Source organism: Pangasianodon hypophthalmus, chromosome 6 (genome assembly GCF_027358585.1).
Source record: "Pangasianodon hypophthalmus isolate fPanHyp1 chromosome 6, fPanHyp1.pri, whole genome shotgun sequence".
Taxonomy (NCBI): domain Eukaryota; kingdom Metazoa; phylum Chordata; class Actinopteri; order Siluriformes; family Pangasiidae; genus Pangasianodon; species Pangasianodon hypophthalmus.
The window spans coordinates 18424074-18444685 of NC_069715.1; the positions used below are offsets into that span (position 1 = coordinate 18424074).

Genomic DNA, 20612 nt, shown 5'->3' on the forward strand with positions numbered 1-20612 from the left:
AGAAATTTCTTTAAAATCGGCCAATTAGGGGATAATATACAATTATATAAAAAACTTGTCACTATAAGAATATTATTAAAAAGGGTATAGGAAAGGATGTAGACAAAAGAGATTGTAAGATATGATTAAAATACAGCATAGTATATTAAAGGTTACTTACATATTGAGATGTACAGTATAACTACACCTTAATATAATTCCACTGTTATTAAATTTATTTCATCAGAATTCATTTTAAAAATGATGTTTGAGAAGATGAATTGGAACAGAATGATGTTGCAGCTGATGTGTGGAGTATTCCGGATATTCAGGTGTGCTGTAGTAATGCTCTACCTTATGATGTTGGCTGCTGCTTTTCTTTCCTGAGTCAGCAGCTCAGGGTCATGCATAACTTCCTCCAAGAAGCAGATCACATTCATTTTTAATTCTGTGTTGGTCTCAAAGTCCTAGACATGCATGGAGGTAGGAGGAGTGAGAAAGGGAGAGAGAGCATAGTTAATTTTCAACAGCTGCAAGTACTAACAACCATCCAACATTTCTAAGCCCCATGTTTGATAATTTTTGTAATTTTTTCCCAGTAGAAAACATTGTGTGTATGGCTTATGTATAGCTTAATTTCCTTTCAAAAATCCTGAAAAAAAGTTTTATTTATTTATTATAATCATGCTTAAAAAATCACTGGTATTTCTAAATATGAGTGCAAAAATTTATTGTAGTCCCAGTCAAATTACACCCAACTCTGTTAATTCTTTAGATAACAAAAAAATTATTGGTATAAACTTAAAGGAGACTGGCTGGGTCAATAGGACATCCACTGCTAAGTAGTGGACAGAAGGTTAAATGAGAGCATGCTATGTGATTTTTCACCTGGGAATGTTTGGACACCCAGTGCCTTAGGACATTAAGTACTCGGTTAGTTGCTGCCCGGCGAATCACAAACTCCTTATCTCCATTCCTCTGGTCTGTAGGGAATCCTGGTAACCAATCATAATTCTTATTGACTGTTTTCTGCCCAGCAACTAATGCCTGCCTTTAATAATGTTATTACATAGCGCTGTTGCGATCTGAGCATAATATTGTTACCTGTGCTAGCCAAGGACATGCGGCGGTACTTCTCCTTGGTTGGTGTGCCCTCATTGGCACCAGCGGTGGCAATAGCAAAAGCAGATGCTGCCGAAAGTGCACTGCGGTTGTTGTCTATTTCTCGGCAAGATGACATCATCATGCCATTATTGTATGAGAACAGGGAGAAATCTACACAAAGGTAGAGCAAAATAATCTCTTACTGCAGCTTAATGTTATTACAGGGGACCAGACATGTTTATATACCAGATTTAGAACATAAATATTAAATTACTAAAGGTGATACAGTATCAAATACTGAACAAAAAAATGAATCGAAATGTATTGTTCTTCTAGAGTTCCCATACGCCGTCTTTCAGGGAATGCATCAACAATAATCAGAACTAAGTACCTGCATGTGTTCTATTAAAATAGTGTGAGGTTAGGCACAAGAGGATTATAGTATGCATTTATTATTTTTTTCTTTTGTATCAATTCTAAATTTTAGAGATTGCATTTTTGTGGTTTATTTTATTAGAGGGTTGCAGGTTGCTAGTAGAACTTATGTAGAAGGATATACAATGATAAGCAATTTAATAAATTATTCAATATTCAGAACAAATCATTAACATTTATTCACAAATTGGTGTCACGAGTCAGAAGCGGATGCAAGTGCAGGTAAACAACGGCTTTACTGAAGACACAGGCAGACAATTCCAATACGTAAGGCAGGAGCATAGTTAAAACAACAGGCAGAGGTTAAGCAATTAGCAAACAATGTGAACTAGGCAATGCTTAAGGCAAAACGTGAAACATAATACAAGATCTATAACTGGGCACACTATGGCAATACAAAGGCTTGGTAACAAACTGGAGAGAATGACAGAGTGATCACAATCCTTTCATACTCTGGTCTGTAATTGTGAACGGGTGTGAAATCAGTAAGATTTTGAACTTTGACTTTGTAATCAGTAAGATTTTGGACATGACAGTCTCTGTTGTTGCTGGGTGTTGTAGTCTGTAGTGGCCATGTTTGTAGGCCGGGTAGTACTCTAGGTAGTGTAGTTGAACACCGTTCCCTCATTGACATGACAACGGGTCAGTTCATATAACATCAAAATTAACTAAAATTAACTTCATCAGCTACATGGATGGATAATATATATGATATGCACAACCACCTGTAACCTATAATTGGATATTAAATGGAAGATCTTCTCATTTAAAAACCAGCAGCTGTCACATTGTCATGGTAGCTGGACTACAGCACCCACAAGCCATTGCATGTCAAATGTTCACTGCAGGCACCATGTTACACGACCACCTGAATCATGTTATTGTATAACTGTCACAGGTATTTGTCACATACTGTTTAGCACTCCTTGTTGGTCTTTAGTTGTTGTCACCTGTATGCATAACATGCATAACATGTTCACATTGTTGTCTAGCCTCATTGTTTATCATGTTTCATAGTTTATGTATTTAACTTATCTGACTGTAAATAAATGTTTTCCTGCACTTGCATCCAACTCATCTACAATTCCTGACACACATAAGACATTTTGTGCCTAAGCAGAAACATTAGCATGAGCTTTCAGTGATAACCTACATAAATGTCACAAATATCTATCAAATATCACCAAACAGTTCACACAATATTTACACCAGTAAGGAGCAACACAAGAGAGCAATTGGATTTGTCCATGTGTGAATTTTGTTTTTCAATTGCTATGTCATTATTATGACTTAACAAGTTATTATTTTCACTTAGTATCTCCTTAGTTTCATGTACTACATAATGAATTTGACTTTGAAGATAGTATCTTATTTTGATTAAGATAGTATTTTGACTTAGTAGCTCGTTATTACTGTGCATTCAGAAAGTTTCACTTTAATTTTTTTCACATTTTATATTGCAGCCTTATGCAAAAATACTTTAGTTTTTTCACATCAATCTACAATCCACACACCATAATGACAAAGCAAAAATCAAATATGTGATAACTTTGCACATTTATTTAAAAGAAAAAACTGAAATATCACATTGATATAAGTATTCAGACCCTTTGCTATGACACTTGAAATTTAGCTCAGGTGCATCTAAAACAGCTGAAAATGCATATCAGAGCAAAAACCAAGGCAACTGCCTGCAGAGTTCAGAGAAAGGATTGTGTCAAGGCACAGACCTGGGGAAGGCTACAAAAAATTCTGCTGCATTGAAGGGTTCCAAGAGCACAGTGGCCTCCATAATTCTTAAATGCAGGAAGTTTGGAATAACCAGGACTCTTCCTAGAGTTGGCTGCCTGGACAAACTGAGCAATCGGGGGAGAAGGGATTTGGTAAGCGATGTGACCAAGAACGCAATGGTCACTCTGGTTGAGCTCCAGAGATCATGTGTGGAGATGAGAGGAACTTGCAGAAGGTCACCCACCACTGCAACACTCCACCGATTTGGGCTTTATGTCAGAGTGGCCAGACAAAAGCCTCTCCTCAGTGCAAGACACACAGTTCTGTGAATGCCTTGTTGATGAGAGAGCTCAACAGAGAATGGCCAGACTGGTTTGACAGAAAGGCTACAGTAACTCAGATAAACATTCTGTACAATTGTGGTGGGCAGAAAAGCATCTCAGAATGCACAACTCATCGAACCTTAAGGCAGATGGGCTAACAGCAGAAAAACATATCGGGTTCCAATTCTGTCAGCCAAGAACAAAAAGCTGAGGCTACAGTGGGCACATGCTAACCAAAACTGGACAGTTGAAGTGAAGACTGGAAAAACATAGCCTGGTCTGAAGAAACTCGATTTCTGCTGAGGCAAACATATGTTAGGGTCAGAATTTGGTGCCAATAGCATGAATCCATGGACCCAAACCTGCCTTGTGTCAACAGTCCAGCAGTCCAACAGTCTAGGCTGGTGGAATGGTGTGGGGGAATGTTTACATGGCACACTTTGGGCCCATTAATACCAACACCAATTGATCATTGCTTGAACGCCACAGTTTATTTGAGTATTGTTCCTGACCATGTGCGTCCTTTCATGGCCACAATTTAACCATCTTCTAATTCCAGCATGATAATGCACCAAGCAAAAGTCATCTCAAACTGGCTTCTTGAACATGTCAATGAGTTCAATGTTCTTAAGTGGCCTTCCCAGTCATTGGATCTGAATCCAATAGAGCAACTGTGAGATGTGATAGAAAGGAAGATTCACAGCATGAACATGCACCTGAAAAATATGCAGGTGTGATGCAATCACGTCTGCATGGACAAGAATCTCAAATGAATGTTTCCAACATTATGTGGAATCCATGCCATAAAGAATTAAGGCTTTTTTGAGAGCAAAGGGAGGTCCTACCCAGTGTTCCCAGTATGTTCCTAATAAAGTGCTCAGTGTGTATATATATACATACACACACACAGTGATGGCAATCATGGGAAAAAGAAAGTACACCCTCTTTCAATTCTGTGTTTTTATTTATCAGGGCCTAAATAACCAAGAACACCAGGTAATGGAAAAAATGGAAAAATAAAGGTTGGAATGGTCAAGTCAAAGTTCAGACCTCACTGATATATTGTAGTGGGATCTTAAGAGAGCTGTGCATAAACAAATACCCTCAAACATCAATGAACTGAAGCAATGTTGTAAAGAGGGTTGGGCCAAAATTTCTCCAAAATGATGTGAGAGATTGATAAACTCCAACAGAAAAAGTTTACTTCAAGTTATTGTTGCTAAAGGTGGTTCTACAGGTTACTGAATTATAGGGTGTACTTATTTTTTCCTTTTTCCTACTTGGTTTCTGAATGTTGGTTTACTTTTTTGGGAAAAAAAGACTACATATTTAAATCTGTTGTGCTTTTTGTTGTCTCCTGATGTTATTTGTTTGTTTATAGAAGTTAAACACAGGGAGTTTTCTTGTTTATAGAAGAAGTGAGGACATAAACAAATAAAAGCTTAGCATACAATTGTGTGTGTATGTATATATATATATATATATATATATATATATATATATATATATATATATATATATATACACACATTACATATTACATATTACATATATATATATATATATTACACACAGCCATAACACTGACAGGTGAAGCGAATAAGTGATTATCTCTTTGCAATGGCATTTGTCAAGGCGATATATCAGGCAACAAGGGAACAGACAGTTCTTGAAGTTGATGTGTTGGAAGCATAAGGATCTGAGCGACTTTGATAAGGGCCAAACTGTGATAGCCAAAAGACTGGGTCAGAGCATTTCCAAAATGGTTGGTCTTGTGGTGTGTTCTCAGTATTCAGTGGTTAGTACCTACCAAATGTGGTCCAAGGAATGAAACAGGTGAACCGGCGACAGGGTCATGGGTGGCTAAGGCTCTTTGGAGAGTGAAGGCTAGCCTGTCTAGAGCTACTGTAGCACAAATTAGAAGAAGAAGCAGCTGAAAAAAAAAATTATGCTGGTTATGACAGAAAGGTGTCAGAACACAGTGCATTGCAGTTTGCTGTGTATGGGGCTACGTAGCCGAAGACCGGTCAGAGTGCCCATGCTGACCCCTGTCCACCGCCAAAAGTGCCCACAATAGGAACGTGAGCATCAGAACTGGACCATGGTCTGATAAATCAGATTTTCTTTTACATCATGTGGACGGCTGGGTGTGTCCAAGTCACTTACCTGGAGAAGAGATGGCACCAAGATGCACTATGGGAAGAAGACAAGCTGGTGGAGGAAGTGAGATTCTGGGCAATGTTCTGCTGAAAACACTTGCGTCCTGGCATTCATGTGGATGTTAGTCTGACATGTACTACCTACCTAAACATTGTTTCAGACCAAGTACACCTGGGTCATTTCAGCATTTGAGGACATTCTCTGTTCTTTTTTTGTGAATAAAACATACATAGTTTACAAATACATAAAGCCATCTGCATAATCAATTTCCGCATATTCTTTGTCAGTAAAAACACTCAATATTTGATATTTTCTTTTTTATATATTAAATATCCTTTCAAAAGTTGCAAACACAGTAAAATGGCATATCCCTGAGGTTAGTCATACAACAGCTAACAGTTTTTAAGTTTTTATCTTAAAATGAACTAATATTTAAAAAATGAAAACACTTAAAAATTATTTTACACATAAAATGATTAAAAATCATATTTTAATGCATAAATAGTGCAAAAAATATCATTTTAAACTTGTCCTCAACTTCCTGTCAACCCTGTTATAATGGGGGGAAAAACTGCAGAAAGTGGTAATCTGTTGATTTAAGTCACATGACTTTAAGGCAGTTCATTTCATTACAGAGAAGCATAGCATGCAAAGAATGGTAAGTTAGCTCTTTTTCTGTCACTTTTTTAAAGGTTTTTGTATATTTAACACATTAGGACAAACAGAACTCGTCAACTCTGTTGAATATAAATTCTGCAGAAAACAATAAAATATTTGTAAAATTAAAAAATATATGAAAATTTTATTAAAATCTTTGTTAAGTACATGGGCTGCCTCACCATGTGTTTCACCACACTGCTAGCTAGCATTCATGTGGATGTTACGTCATGTCAAACTGAAGTTATCAACTGTTCATTGATGGAGACTTGAGTGTGAAATGTTCTTAGCAATTGCTGTCTTTAGGCTATCCAGGAAAGAACATCCACAGCCATCTTTAGAGTGTCTATGAGGTACCATCCACAGTGAATCCATGGTGATCTGTTGGCTTTCCATCCGTGGCCATCTTTAGCAGCAGCAATTGATTTTCAGGTGAGCGGGGCTCCAGGAATAAGTGGGGCATCAGGATAGATCAGGCAGGTCCGGAGGGCAGAAGGAGTTACGATCACTAAGTTGGTGTTAAATGTTTCTTTCAGTTGCTATGCCATTATTTTGACTCACTAAGTTGGTATTTTAAATAAGTATCTTATTATTTTGACTTGGTATGTCATTATTTTGACTAAGCAGTAGTTTTGACAACTCGTTATTTGGACTTAATATCTTGTTATTTTTGACTTACTATGTGATTATTTTGACTTAGTAAGTCAAAAAATGAGATACTAAGTCACTATTTTAACTTTATCTTGTTAGCATCTCATTATTTCAACTTACTACATTATTATTTTGACTTACTAATCATTATGTTGACTTAGTATCTCATTATTCAACTTAGCTCAGCTAAGCTGCTGTGAATTTTTACACAACATAGGTTTGACTTACTAAGCCAAAATAATACCTTAATATCTTGTTACTTTGACTTACTAAGTATTCTTACTTAGTATATTGTTATTTTGGATTAGTATCTCATTATTTTACTATAGTATCTCTTTAGTATCTTGTTATTTCATTATTTTGACTTACTAAGTCTTTATTTTGTATTGCTGTCTTTTTCTTTCAACTTATTTCACTTAGTAACTCAAATTAACTATATTATTACATAAAATTACTCATACTCATTCTGCACACATACCAAAGCCATTTGGGCTGCTCAAAAGGTCACTCTCCAGTCAACTGATGGTTCTTATCACATTCAGCTCAGGGGGGTCTTGTGCTTACAGGCCACACTAAAAACCTGGGTAATTAGGTCAGGCCACAATCTCATCCTGTTGTAAACTGTAATAGGATGTGCTCCATTTGACACTCTGATCACTGTATGTAAATATAAACTTCAAAGAGGTGCTTGGAGTATAATTAGGGTGTGAGAGGTAGAGGAAAAAAGGAAGATCTAAAGATTATTATCTTGGGACAGAGAGATTTATCATCTGGTCTCATCTAATCTCTCTCTCGCTCTCTCTCTGCGCATGCGCGGCGGAAGAGCGAGTGTGGCGTGTAGAGCGCGTGAGAGCGGTTGGTGTTTTGCCAGTTTTTCCAGCATTAAGTGCTACTTTTTCCGCTTAAACATCTCGGAATCATTACATATATTGTGTGAGTGTGTGTGTGAAAGGAAGATAGCTGTGTGAGCGTGTGTCTGCGCGCGTGTGTGGCGTATTGGAGAAGCATGTGGATGAAAGTTTGACTCGCCGGCACGGGTGGTGTGTGCGGCGAGTGTTGAGGAATGTGTTTTAGCGATTGGTGATGTGGTGGAGCACGAGAATATTGTCGCTGCTTCCTGCATGAACAGTGCCATTGTGGTTTTTTTGAATGACGTTGAAAAAGTAAGAAAACTGACTCAGCACGGTATAGTTTTAAACTACGAGCTTAAACTGGTTTCTCCCCTCAGTGCACCGTCTAAAAAAGTCATAATGTCACTCCTTACATTACTGATGAAGCAATCGGTAAAGAGCTGTCTCGGTACGGGCGACTGGTCTCCCCCATTAAAAGGATTCCCTTTAGCTGCAAGTTCCCGGCTGCTGAGGGCCCCGGAGCTGCTGCTGCACCAGAGCTGAAGGAGAGTGAGACCCAAGCCTAGCCTGCAGCCCAGAAGCCCACTGAAGCTACAACAACCTTGGAGAAGCCTTGCTCGGCGGAACCAGACCAGCAGAAGCCGTGCTCATCTGGTGAGAGCTCAGTGGGTTCTGGCACAGTGCTGGAGCTGCCTGCTCTGGCAGAGGCAGGCACAGAAGTGCAGAGCCGCCGCCCGGAAACACCGGTCACTACACCAGTGCAGGGGAACATGGGAGACGTGGAGATGGAGGATGAGCCCGTGTTTAAGGTACCGATTAAAAGAAAGAAAAAGGGTAAGGGACAAGGAAAGAAACAGGCAAAGAAAGATGCAAAGGCTGAGGAAAAGGAATCAGACAGTGACAAGTGCATGTCAGACTCTGTTCTTAACTTTGACTCTCAGGAGGAACAGTTAAATGTTGTCTACCATGCTGAGGACATTAAAGATTTTTAAAAAAACACCAAATGGCAAAAGAATGTTGAAATAGAGAAGTTTTTCCCAGACCGTAAACAGTTTGTACACAACGTTAAACACTTTAGACGAGAAGGAGCTTTTATTGACGTTGAAATCTTTCATCTAAAAAAACTGATAACCAAAGTGAACAGGGAAAACTCTGATGATGAATAGATAAATGTGTGGGGTGTTTTATATTGGAGAGGTTTTAACCCTCTGTTTGGTTTTTATCTTTTTTACTCTTTTTAATGAATGGAATTCATGTTGCGAGGTTGAATGTTAATGGAGCAAGAGAACATGAGAAAAGATTAAAACTATATGAGCTTGTAAAGCAGAAGCGCATTGATGTAGTGATGCTGCAGGAAACCCACAGCGATGATAGCAATGCTGCTGATTGGGTGAAGGAGTGAGACAGGTTGGCGATTTTAAGTCATAGCACATCATTCAGTGGTGGAGTTACATTTACATTTTTACATTTACGGCATTTGGCAGACGCCCTTATCCAGAGCGACTTACAATAGTGCTTTGAAGTTTATCAAAAATACATTCTGATATTGGCTCTCTAGGTCACAAACCCTAAAGAGTCTCGATGCATGCCTTCCTTGTACTCTGAGAGATGGTGGGACCAGTCGAGCAGTGCTAGAGGATCGGAGAGAGCGTGGTGCCGTGCGAGGTGTGATAAGTGCTTTGAGATAAGTGGGTGCTGGTCCGTTTTTGGCTTTGTAGGCGAGCATCAGTGTTTTAAATCTGATGCGGGCAGCTACAGGAAGCCAGTGGAGGGAGCGCAGCAATGGGGTGGTGTGGGAAAATTTAGGAAGGTTGAAAACCAATCGTGCAGCTGCATTCTGGATCAGTTGCAGAGGACGAATGGCGCTCAGAGGCAGACCTGCCAGGAGTGAGTTGCAGTAGTCCAGTCTTGAAATGACAAGGGACTGAACAAGCACCTGTGTGGCCTGTGAGGAAAGAAATGGACGAATTCTTCTGATGTTATAAAGGAGAAATCGACATGAGCGTGTTAGATTAGCAATGTGAGAGGAGAAGGACAGTTGATTGTCCATGGTTACCCCAAGGTTGCGTGCAGTAACCGAAGGCGAGATCAGAGAATTGTCTAGGGAAATTGCAAGATCCTGAGATGGGGATGAATCACCTGGGATGAACAGCAGTTCAGTTTTGGTGGGATTAAGTTTCAGCTGGTGAGTTGTCATCCATGATGAGATGTCAGCCAGACAAGCTGATATCCGAGCAGAAACATGAGAGTCTGAGGGAGGGAAGGAGAGGATGATTTGAGTGTCATCTGCATAGCAGTGGTATGAAAACCCATGTGAGGATATGACCGCACCAAGAGATCGAGTATAGAGGGAGAACAGGAGAGGACCGAGTACTGAGCCTTGTGGAACACCAGTGGAGAGTCTGCGAGGAGCAGATGTGGATCCCCTCCATGTCATCTGATATGACCAATCTTCCAGGTAGGAAGCAAACCATTGCCATGCTGTACCACGAATTCCTAGGCTCATGAGGGTGGATAGGAGAGTCTTGTGGTTCACCGTGTCAAACGCTGCTGAAAAGTCAAGGAGGATGAGAACTGAAGACAGTTTGGCTGATCTAGCGGCATGTAGCTTCTCAGTGACGGCCAAAAGGGCAGTCTCTGTGGAGTGTGCCGGTTTGAAGCCAGACTGATTGGGATCTTGGAGGTTGTTCTGTGAGAGATAGCAAGACAGCTGATTATAGACAGTCCGTTCGAGGGTTTTAGAAAGAAAAGAGAGAAGTGATAGTTGCTGTAGTCAGTAGTTGCTGATGACAGAGGGATCTAGAGAGGCTTTCTTCAGGGTGGGAATAACTCTTGCTCTTTTGAATGAAGTTGGTACATGACCAGATGTTATGGAGCCATTGATGATAGTGGTGATGAAGGGGAGGAGGTCTTGAGAGATGGTCTGGAGCATTGTGGAAGGGATTGGATCCAATGGGCAGGTGGTAGGGTTGCAGGATAAGATGATTTGCAGGATCTCTTCTGTTGTTAGTTTAGAAAACTGTGTCAGCGAATAAGAAGGAGAATCCTCAGTGTGTAGTGTAGGAGCAGGAGTAGAAGTGAATGTCTGACAGATTTTTCCAATCTTCTCATCATAAAAAGTGGCAAAGTCTTCAGCAGTCAGAGAGGATGGAGCAGGAGGAGCCGGAGGGTTGAGCAGTGAAGAAAAGATGTTGTGGAGCTGGCGAGGATCTTGTGCAGAGGATTCCAGCTTTTCTTTGTAGAAGGCAGCTTAGCAGAAGTCACTTCAGATGAAAATTTGGACAGGAGAGCACGATAGGAGACCAGATCTGTGTCGAGTTGTGATTTCTTCCACTTCCTCTCTGCTGTTCTTAATTCTCTCTGATTACTGCGCAGCACATCCGATAGCCAAGGAGCAGGGCTGGAAATCTTCCTGGGTTTAGAGGTTAGAGGACAGAGGAGGTCCAAGGATGAGGAAAGTGAGGAGAGGAAAGTGTCAGTGGCTAGCTCCAATGGTAGGGAGGAAAAGGAGTCAGGGACAGGAAGGGATGATAGAGTGCAGGAAGCTAAGGAGGAAGGGGAGATAGAGTGAAGGTTTTTACGAGTGGGAGATAAATATAGATGGCTGGTCATTTTAGGCAGGATAGGGAGGGTGATGGTGAAGGATACCAAGAGATGGTCAGAGATGTGGAGAGGGGTAGCATAGATGTCTGAAGTAGGAAAGGGGCGACTGAAGACAAGGTCCAGGGTGTTACCTCTTTTATGTGTAGGAGGACAGCTGTTGAAAGTTAAGGAAAAGGAATGGAGAAGAGGGAGAAGGCAAGAGGACTGGAGCTTGTCAGCAGGGAGGTTGAAGTCTCCAAGGACAGTAAGAGGGGTGAGAGTAGAGAAAAGACTGAGAAGCATGTCCATTTCTTCAAGAAAGGCCCCGAGGGGACCAGGAGGTCGGTAGATGACAACGATGAGAAGGTTGACTGGAGACATAACTGTAACTACATGGAATTCAAAGGAAGAGATGTTGAGATGAGAAAGGGAGAGCGGTGTGAAGCACCATCTCCGAGACAACAGCAAACCTGTACCACCACCCCTGCCAGCTTCTCGTGGAGTGTGCGAGAAAGCATAAGCAGAGGATAAGGCAGCCGGTGTAGCTGAGTTCTGTGGAGAGATCCAGGTCTCAGTTAGTGCCAAAAAGTCAAAAGAGTAATGGAAAGCAAAAGCTGAGATGAAATCAGCTTTCTTTATAGCAGACTGGCAGTTCCAGAGCCCACCAACCACCACTGTTTGAGATTGAGACAACAGAGGAGGGTAGATGAGGTTACTGGTATTGCGGCCTCTGGTTTGTGCATGAAAGCTTCTGGGTCTGTGAGAGGCAACAACAGAGATTGGTTTGAGGCACATGTCTGTAGCTTAGTGAAAATGAAAATAAAGATTGGGAGGGAATGTGTAGTATTTAACTAAACAAAACATACACCATTAAAGTTGATAAATTTAGTGTGTGTCTAACTGTTGCAAATTATCTTTCGAATACCTTCAATATATCTTAGTAGGCCCTGCCCACAATTCACACCTTAAGGAAGACTGAAACTACTCTTGATTAGTCACCTGAGAGAACTAATTAGCATAGACTAACAGACACTTCCAAACACCACAACAGAATCAACAATACAACAATATAACAATACAACAATACAACAATTCTAGTGGCAAGAATCTAGATCCAACTGAGTCAAGTAGATAGTACACAAAGTCAGAGACTTACCTTACCAGTAGAGAATAAATTCAAGATAGAACTTAAAGCACACTTGTTGCCTTGCTATTTGCTTCGTAATTTTATTCCCTGTTCTTATTCAGTTGAAGAGATTTTAAATGGGAGGCTTTTAAAAGTGAAAGCATTTTGTGAGAATGAGGTTTTTGTTTTTATCTGTGTGTATACTCCCACCAGTGCAGTGGAGAGAATGAGCTTTTTAGATAAACTGAACAGCCTGATTTCTAACTGCAACACCACTGATATTTTAATTCTGGGTGGAGATTTTAACTGCATGACAGATAATTTAGATCAGAACCACGCAGAACCTCATGTGGCTTCCCGTAAGCACCTGTGGGAGATGATGGAGGCCCACGAGTTAAGTGATATATGGAGGAACTTAAATAAAAATCGGAGACAGTACACATGGGCCCACTCCGTAGAAAAGACACTCTCCTTGGCGAGATTGGATCGTTTTTATGTTTTTAAGCATCAACTGACATTTTTTACACAGTGTTTTATTGTTCCAGTAGGCATCTCTGACCACAGCATGGTAAAGTGTACCATCAGCATCGGCATTTTAACACTTTTCTTTTAGAAGATGCTAATTTTAGAGAGTCTTTTAGTTATTTATGGAATGTTTTTAAATCTGAGAAGGCAGCTTTTAGCTCTATGCAGCAGTGGTGGGATGTGGCAAAAACACAAATCAAAGCAAGGGGGCGCTCGTCCACTCACGCTTTAAGAGAGTGACTGAGATGGATGCTCCATCTAAGTTCTTCTTCAGTTTAGAGCAAAAAAATGGACAGAAAAGATTCATACATGCTGTGCGGACAGAATCAGGGGATCTCTTATCGGATCCCACTGAAATTCGCAAGCAGTCAGCTTCTATTCGAAGCTGTACAGCAGTGAGCTGTCAGGGTCACAGATGGTGAAGGAGAGCTTCCTCAAAGACCTGCCGAAGCTCATGGAGCAAGCGGCCAGGGAGCTTAACAAGGAGTTGATGCTGGCAGAACTCCATGAAGCTCTCCAGGGTATGGAGAACGGCCGGGCGCCAGGCATAGATGATCTCCCTGTAGAGTTCTACAGGGCTTTATGCTCAGTAATAGGGCAGGATGTGCTGGATGTCCTAAGGGACAGCGTAAGGGGAGGTTGAGCTGCAGGAGGGCCGTCCTGACACTGCTGCCAAAAAAGAAAGACCTGATACACCTGAAGAACTGGTGCCCAGTGTCACTACTGTGCACTGACAGCAAGCTGCTCTCAAAAGCATTAGCCTCGAGACTTACGAAGGTAATGGAGCAGATCATTCACCAAGACCAGACGTACTGTGTGCCTGACAGGTCTATATTCGACAATGTTTACTTAATTCGTGACATTTTGGACGTCTCCAGGCTATTGGGCTTAAAGGCTGGTCTGATTTTCCTAGATCAGGAAAAGGCATTTGAACGGGTTGAACATGAATACTTGTGGAAGGTGCTGGAAACCTTCGGGTTCAACCCAGGATATATAGCCATGATCAAGGTGTTGTACAGTGAGATTGAGAGTGTACTGAAGGTTAATGGTGGTTTATTGAAGTGAAGTGAAGTGAAGTGAAGTGAAGTGTAGCCAAGTATGGTGACCCATACTCGGAATTTGTGCTCTGCATTTAACCCATCCAAGTGCACACACAGTAGTGAACACACACACCATGAACACACACCCGGAGCAGTGGGCAGCCTTTTTTGCTGCGGCGCCCGGGGAGCAGTTGGGGGTTCAGTGTCTTGCTCAAGGGTCTCACCTCAGTCGTGGTATTGAGGGTGGGAGAGAGCGCTGGTCATTCACTCCCCCCACCTACAATCCCTGCCGGACTTGAGACTCGAACCCACGACCTTCAGGTTCACCTTTGGGTTACAAGTCCGAGACTCTAACCATTAGGCCCCCATCCCCCTTTGCGTGTTCTGCGTGTTCTGTGTGTTCAGCTGATGAACTACCAGACCACTGAAACCGGTCCTACAGAGGAGGAACCGTCCCCCCAGCTGGACATCGCTCCTGACTTTGACGGGTGTGGAGGTCCTCTCCTGGAGTGCCGGGGCGAAGGGGAGATGGACTTTGGATCAGTGTCGGGGAAGCTGCTCTACAGGGCCTGTGTTAAGGTTTTAAATAAGAAAAAGCTGAGTGGATGGGTAGATACCCCATGGAGAAGTGTACAGGGTTTTAATGGTGATATTAAACCAGAGTGGAGGGCACTGTACAAACTACCATTAGCCAAAAAAGCTGCCGAGCTCCAATGGAGGATTTTACATGGTATTATCTCTGTGAACTCTTTTATTTCTATTTTAAACCATGATGTCTTACAGAATTGTCTGTTTTGTTCACAGAGAGAAACTGTTTTTCATGCTTTTATTCCCTGCTCCAGACTACAGTCATTGTTTGGGTTTTTATAGAGCATCTTAAGGTCTTTTTATGTGGATTTTACTGTTCAGTGTTTTATTCTTGGTTTTAAATATGTCAGGAGACACAGATTTAAGTGCCAACTGATTAATTTTATCTTTGGTCAGGCTAAAATGGCAATCTACCTGAGCAAAAGAAACAAAATGGCACAAAACACAGACTGTGATGCAAGAAAAATCTTCTGTAGGCTAACTAAATCAAGAATTCTGATTGATTTTAATTTTTACAAGAGTATGAACGATCTGCAGATGTTTGAGACAGTGTGGTGGTGGGAGAAAGCTCTATGTTCTGTGTCAGAAGGAGAACTCTGCTTTGCACCTGAGCTCAATTAACCCTCACAATTCTAATTTTTCACTGTTACACTTACACTAATTTATTGAAATGTTTTTAATATTTATTTATTTATTTATTGAGTCACGCTAATTTTACCATGTATAATGTGACTTGTTCAAATAAAGGACTCTAAAAAGTCAAAAAGTCTCTCTCTCTCTCTCTCTGATACAATTCCATCTGCTTCCAAAGCTAGCCACATGGTTCCCTCCATTCATTTCATTTAAGTTTCCACATTTACTCACTGTTGTAATCTTGCATTCTTACTCATAATTTGTAGTCTATAGTAAACTTTGTAACTGTATTATCTGTAAAGTACTCAGTAGGTACTGTAAAAGGTACTGTGTTACATGAATGTCCAGAGATTAATGAATAATATTGATTAAAGTAACGGTATGTTGGGCACGTTTGAAGAAGACCTCTGACAAATAAATAGGAAAGGCCTTTGCTTGCAAGTCAATTAAACCTCTAATCTAAACAGAATAATTGCTCAATAAGTGTATGTAAGTCTCTGATGCAGTAACGTCATATTAACCTTCGACTGTGCCGATTTCTGCCCTTGTTTTAGGAGACAAGGATATTAAAATGTACAATTTTTACACTCAGTCCTTGACTGCAACCAAGGGTGACAGAGAGAACACATGCTGGTTGCCATGCAATAAGTTTTAAACAATCTATACATGTCATGTTAGTGCTGACTATGGCATAGAACTACAATTCCCATCAGCCCCTGCACATCACTTGGCCATGTCACATGACTGCCTGTACCTGATTCATGTTTATGTTTAATGAGCACTGTCTTTAAGCCCTGATCTTTGCATGTTCCACTGTCTATTTTTTGTCATTTGTTGTATTATGCACCCTCTGGTCTGTGTGTTTGCCTCGAAATCATAGTTTAAGATTCTAAAATTTATATTGTTTGTGTCGTTCAGTTCCTTGTTTTCAAAAAAACTGTAATCTGCACTTGTATCCACTTCCATTACTAAAACCTGACAACATGCCTCCTTTGGCATTTCCTTGAGTTTGTTTTTTTCTAGTGCAGAACTAATGGGATTTGCATGAAGCATGCCTTAGAAGGATTTGATCTCTGAGCTCACAATTAGCTCCGGCGTACACATGGAACACATAAATGTGCATAGATTATACAGAAATCAAAAGGAAGCTGACTCTAAGAGAAGGTAGAATTAGATAAATGCAGTAACACAGCGATTTCATATATGCTAAGTCTCATAATTAAAGGTGAATTGTAGAGCATACAGTAGATGCAATGTTCCTAACAAAAACCAAATACTATTAGAGCAATGTAAGTGCATGTCTCTGTGAAGAGTCATGGTGATGATGAGCCACTGATTTTGGGCATTGTGAGTCCAGTTTTAGATAGTGTGAATAGTGAAGGTGACTTGTGTGAGACACAAATGCTCTGGTTAAATGGCTGGTAATGAAAATCAGAGATAGAGTGCACCCTACCTGAAGAGGCTTTGCATTTGACAGTTTTTGGCGTTGTAGGTGATTTGGTGGGTGAAGCTTCTGCATCTGCCTCATCACTCTGGACCTGCTCGCTGTCACTTTCCTCCCTCACCGAAATATCTATGGGAAAAAAGAATTCATTAATGTTGAATTTATGTAGGAGGGTATATTGCTTTCAGTGTTAAATTAGCTCTTAGGGTTTTTAGGATTTTTGTGATCTTGGCACAAGTAAAATTTACAATGTTTGACTTACTACAATTTTCTCCATGAGTCACTGTCACTGAACAACACACATGGCCTATTTTTTGAGTTTGGTGTGTGGCAGCATGGGAGCTGTGGACATTTAGTAACAAATCTTAATAATAATAATAATACATTTTATTTATAAAGCACTTTACATTTTAAAGAAAATCTCAAAGTGCTACAAAAACAGCAGTTAAAACTAGCTGCCAACTGAGATTAGCACAGAAATTTAAACTATATTAAAACACTTTTTAAAAAGGTACGTTTTTAAACCCCTTTTAAAACCATCAGTCATTTGTGGAGCCCTCAGATGTTCAGGGAGGGCATTCCACAGGCGAGGAGCAGCAGCGCAAAAGGCTCGATCCCCAATGGTGCTGGTATTAGTCCTAGGGGGGAGGAGACAATGAGTGTTTGTGGAGCGGAGGGGACGTGCTGAAATCTGTGGGGTGAGGAGTTCTTTAATGTAAGTGGGGGCGTTGCCATAGATGCACTGATGTGTGAGGAGGGAGACCTTGTATTCAATCCGGGCGGAAATGGGAAGCCAGTGTAATGATTGAAGAATTGGTGTCATGTGTCACTCTCATCAGGATCCTAGCGGCACTATTCTGTATGTGCTGGAGTTTCTGGATGCTCTTGCTAAGGATCCCGATGAGAAGAGAGTTGCAGTAGTCCAGTCTGGAGGAGACAAAGGCGTGGACGAGTTTCTCAGCATCATGTAGGGAGAGTGTACGACGGAGTCTGGCTATATTCCTGAGGTGATGAAATGATGTTTTGCAAAGATGTTTAATGTGAGCCTCAAAGGTTAAATAAGGATCAAACCTAACACCAAGATTTGTAACTAATGGTGATAGGGGGATGTCCTGGCCAGAGAATGTAATACAAGTTATGGTAGATGTTCTGATCTGATGAGGGGAACCAATGAGGATGGCTTCTGTTTTTGAGCTGTTCAACTGGCGAAAGTTATGATTCATCCAAGCCCTTATCTCCTCCAGACAGGCAGTGAGTGTAGGTAAAGTTGATGACGATGATGATGATGATGAGTGAGCATCAGTTTTCATATATAGTTGTGTATCATCAGCGTAACAATGGAAAGAAATTCCCAAGCGACTGATGACTTTGCCAAGGGGGAGCATGTAAAGAATGAATAAAATAGGTCCAAGAACTGATCCCTGTGGAACTCCGCATCTAACAGCATGTGAACGGGACCTTGAGCTTCCCATGGCCACAAATTCAGATCTGTCTGCAAGGTATGACTCGAACCAACGCAAGGCGGTGTTATTAAGTCCAACGGAGTGGTGTAGCCTGTTGAGAAGTATACCGTGATCAACGGTGTCGAACGCTGCAGAAATATCCAAAAGGACAAGAAGTGATGGTGAACCAGCATCAGCTGTCATCAGCAGGTCATTTGTGACTCTCACTAAGGCTGTTTCTGTGCTGTGAGCGGAACGGAAACCAGACTGAAACTTTTCAAAAATGTTATTGTGTTTGAGGTGGTCTTGAAGGTGGCTGGCAACTACTTTCTCCAGAACCTTAGAGAGAAATGGCAGGTTGGATATGGGCCTATAGTTAGCAAAAATTTGAGGATCAATTGAGGGTTTCTTAAGTAATGGTCTGATTATGGCCGTTTTCAAGGCAGACGGTACATGGCCAGTCTGAAGGGATTGGTTTATTATTATGGTGATAAGGGGACTGATGGCAGAAATATTTGCTTTCAACAGAGGTGTAGGAAAAGGGTCGAGGGCACATGTGGAGGATCTCATCCCCCTGATGGTGTCTTCGACCTCATGTTGAGTAACTTCTGGGAAGCAGCAAAGCAGGATCGAAATATCAGACTGCGGGTCAGCAGTTGGGGCAGACAAGGAGGAAGGAACATAAAAAGAGGAGTGAATTTTGTCAATTTTGGTTTTAAAAAAGGTCATAAAATCATTGCATTGTTCTTCTGTAGCTCCTGTGAGTGGAGCAATTTGAGGTTTAAGGAGGTGATTTATGGTGGAGAACAACTGTTTGGAATTGGCAGAACTATTGTGAGTAATATTTGAATAGTACTGTGACCGTGCTTCTTTGATGGACTTCAAATAAGCTTTTTGGTGGTCCCGATAGGCCAGCTTGTGAACAGTAAGTCCAGAAGCATTATACCGCCGCTCAATGGCACGTCCAGCTGCTTTCATTTTCCGCAGGTCACTTGTGAACCAGGGAGCTGAGCGAGAAAACGCAATTGTCCTAACTTTGATGGGTGCATGAAGATCCAAAATGCTGCTCAGTATCTTATTATAAGATTCCACAGATTCAGTGACTGATGAGACATTTACAGAATGAAGATGCTGAAGGCTTAAGGTCAAGTTTTCTGTGTTAATGTTTTTCAGATTTCTGAAACGTATTTCACGTTTGGGCTTGATGTGGGAAGACAGAAAAGGCAGCTCGACGGAGATGACCTTATGGTCAGATACACCCAGATCATACACAAATGGTGCATTTAAAAGGGGAGACTCAGTAATGACCAAATCAAGAATGTTCCCCTTAGTGTGTGTAGGAACATCAACATATTGTTTAAGGTTTAAGCAATCCAATAACTGAAGGAATTCTGTAGCAAGATGACAAGAGGGGTTGTTGACATGAATAATTAATTAAGATAACTAATAATTAACATAACTAATTAAGATTTCAGTTCTATGTTTTTATTTATCAGGATAAATAATTGTGTGGTCATAATCAACTTCTTTAAACAAACAAATAACTTCAAGTGAAGAAAAAAGACAAAATATTTCAATATGTAGTTTTTCCCCCAAAAAATAGCCCAACATTCAGAAACCGGGTGGGAAAAAAATAAGTACACCCTTCCTACTTCCACAATCATTAAGAGAATAATTAGAAGTTTATCGGCATTTACCATCGTTTATCAGCTTTTATCAGCATTTATCACTGTCTATCAGCGTTTAGTGGGGTTTGTCAGCCATTACCAGCATTTATCAGCATTTCCCAGTGTTTACCATCGTTTATCAGCCTTTATTTGGTGTTTATAGGTGTTTATCAACCATTATCATCGTTTACCAGCATTATCAGCCATTATTGGCATTTATTGGCCATTATCAGCATTTAACAGCGTTTATCAGAAATGATCATTGTTTATTGGTAATTATCAGCATTAGTAGCCTTTATCAACATTTATGAGCCATTAACGGCCATTCTCAGCGATTATCAGTGTTCACCATAATTTATTGACCTTTATCAGCATTTACCGGCATTTAAGCATTTACCAGTGTTTATCAGCCACTGTCAGCATTTGTCAGCATTTATCGGCCTTTATCAGCATTTATAAGACTTTTTCAGCCATTATCAGCATTTATAGCAGTTACCAGCTATTCTCTGCATTTATAGTGTTTACCAGACTTTATCAGTGTATTGCCAGCATTTGCTGGCGTTTACTGGCAATTATCAGCATTTTTTGGTGTTTCATCGCCATTATCAGCATATTACCAGTGTTTACCGGTGCTTATCAGCCATTATCAGCATTTACCAGCGTTCATCATTGGT

General features: G+C 40.7%; 1 protein-coding gene across 7 annotated transcripts in view; it reads right to left on the minus strand.

Annotated features, from left to right (window-relative positions):
• rasgrf1 (Ras protein specific guanine nucleotide releasing factor 1) overlaps positions 1–20612 on the minus strand; it is a 243423-nt gene that overhangs the window by 12966 nt on the left and 209845 nt on the right. For all 7 annotated transcript variants that reach the window (XM_053234818.1, XM_026932720.3, XM_034305503.2 and 4 more), the window contains 4 exons: positions 16839–16958; positions 1084–1254; positions 868–974; positions 334–446 (listed from right to left, as the gene is read on the minus strand). In XM_053234818.1, the coding sequence (XP_053090793.1) occupies positions 334–446; positions 868–974; positions 1084–1254; positions 16839–16958 (511 nt within the window). The remainder of the gene's footprint in view (positions 1–333; positions 447–867; positions 975–1083; positions 1255–16838; positions 16959–20612) is intronic.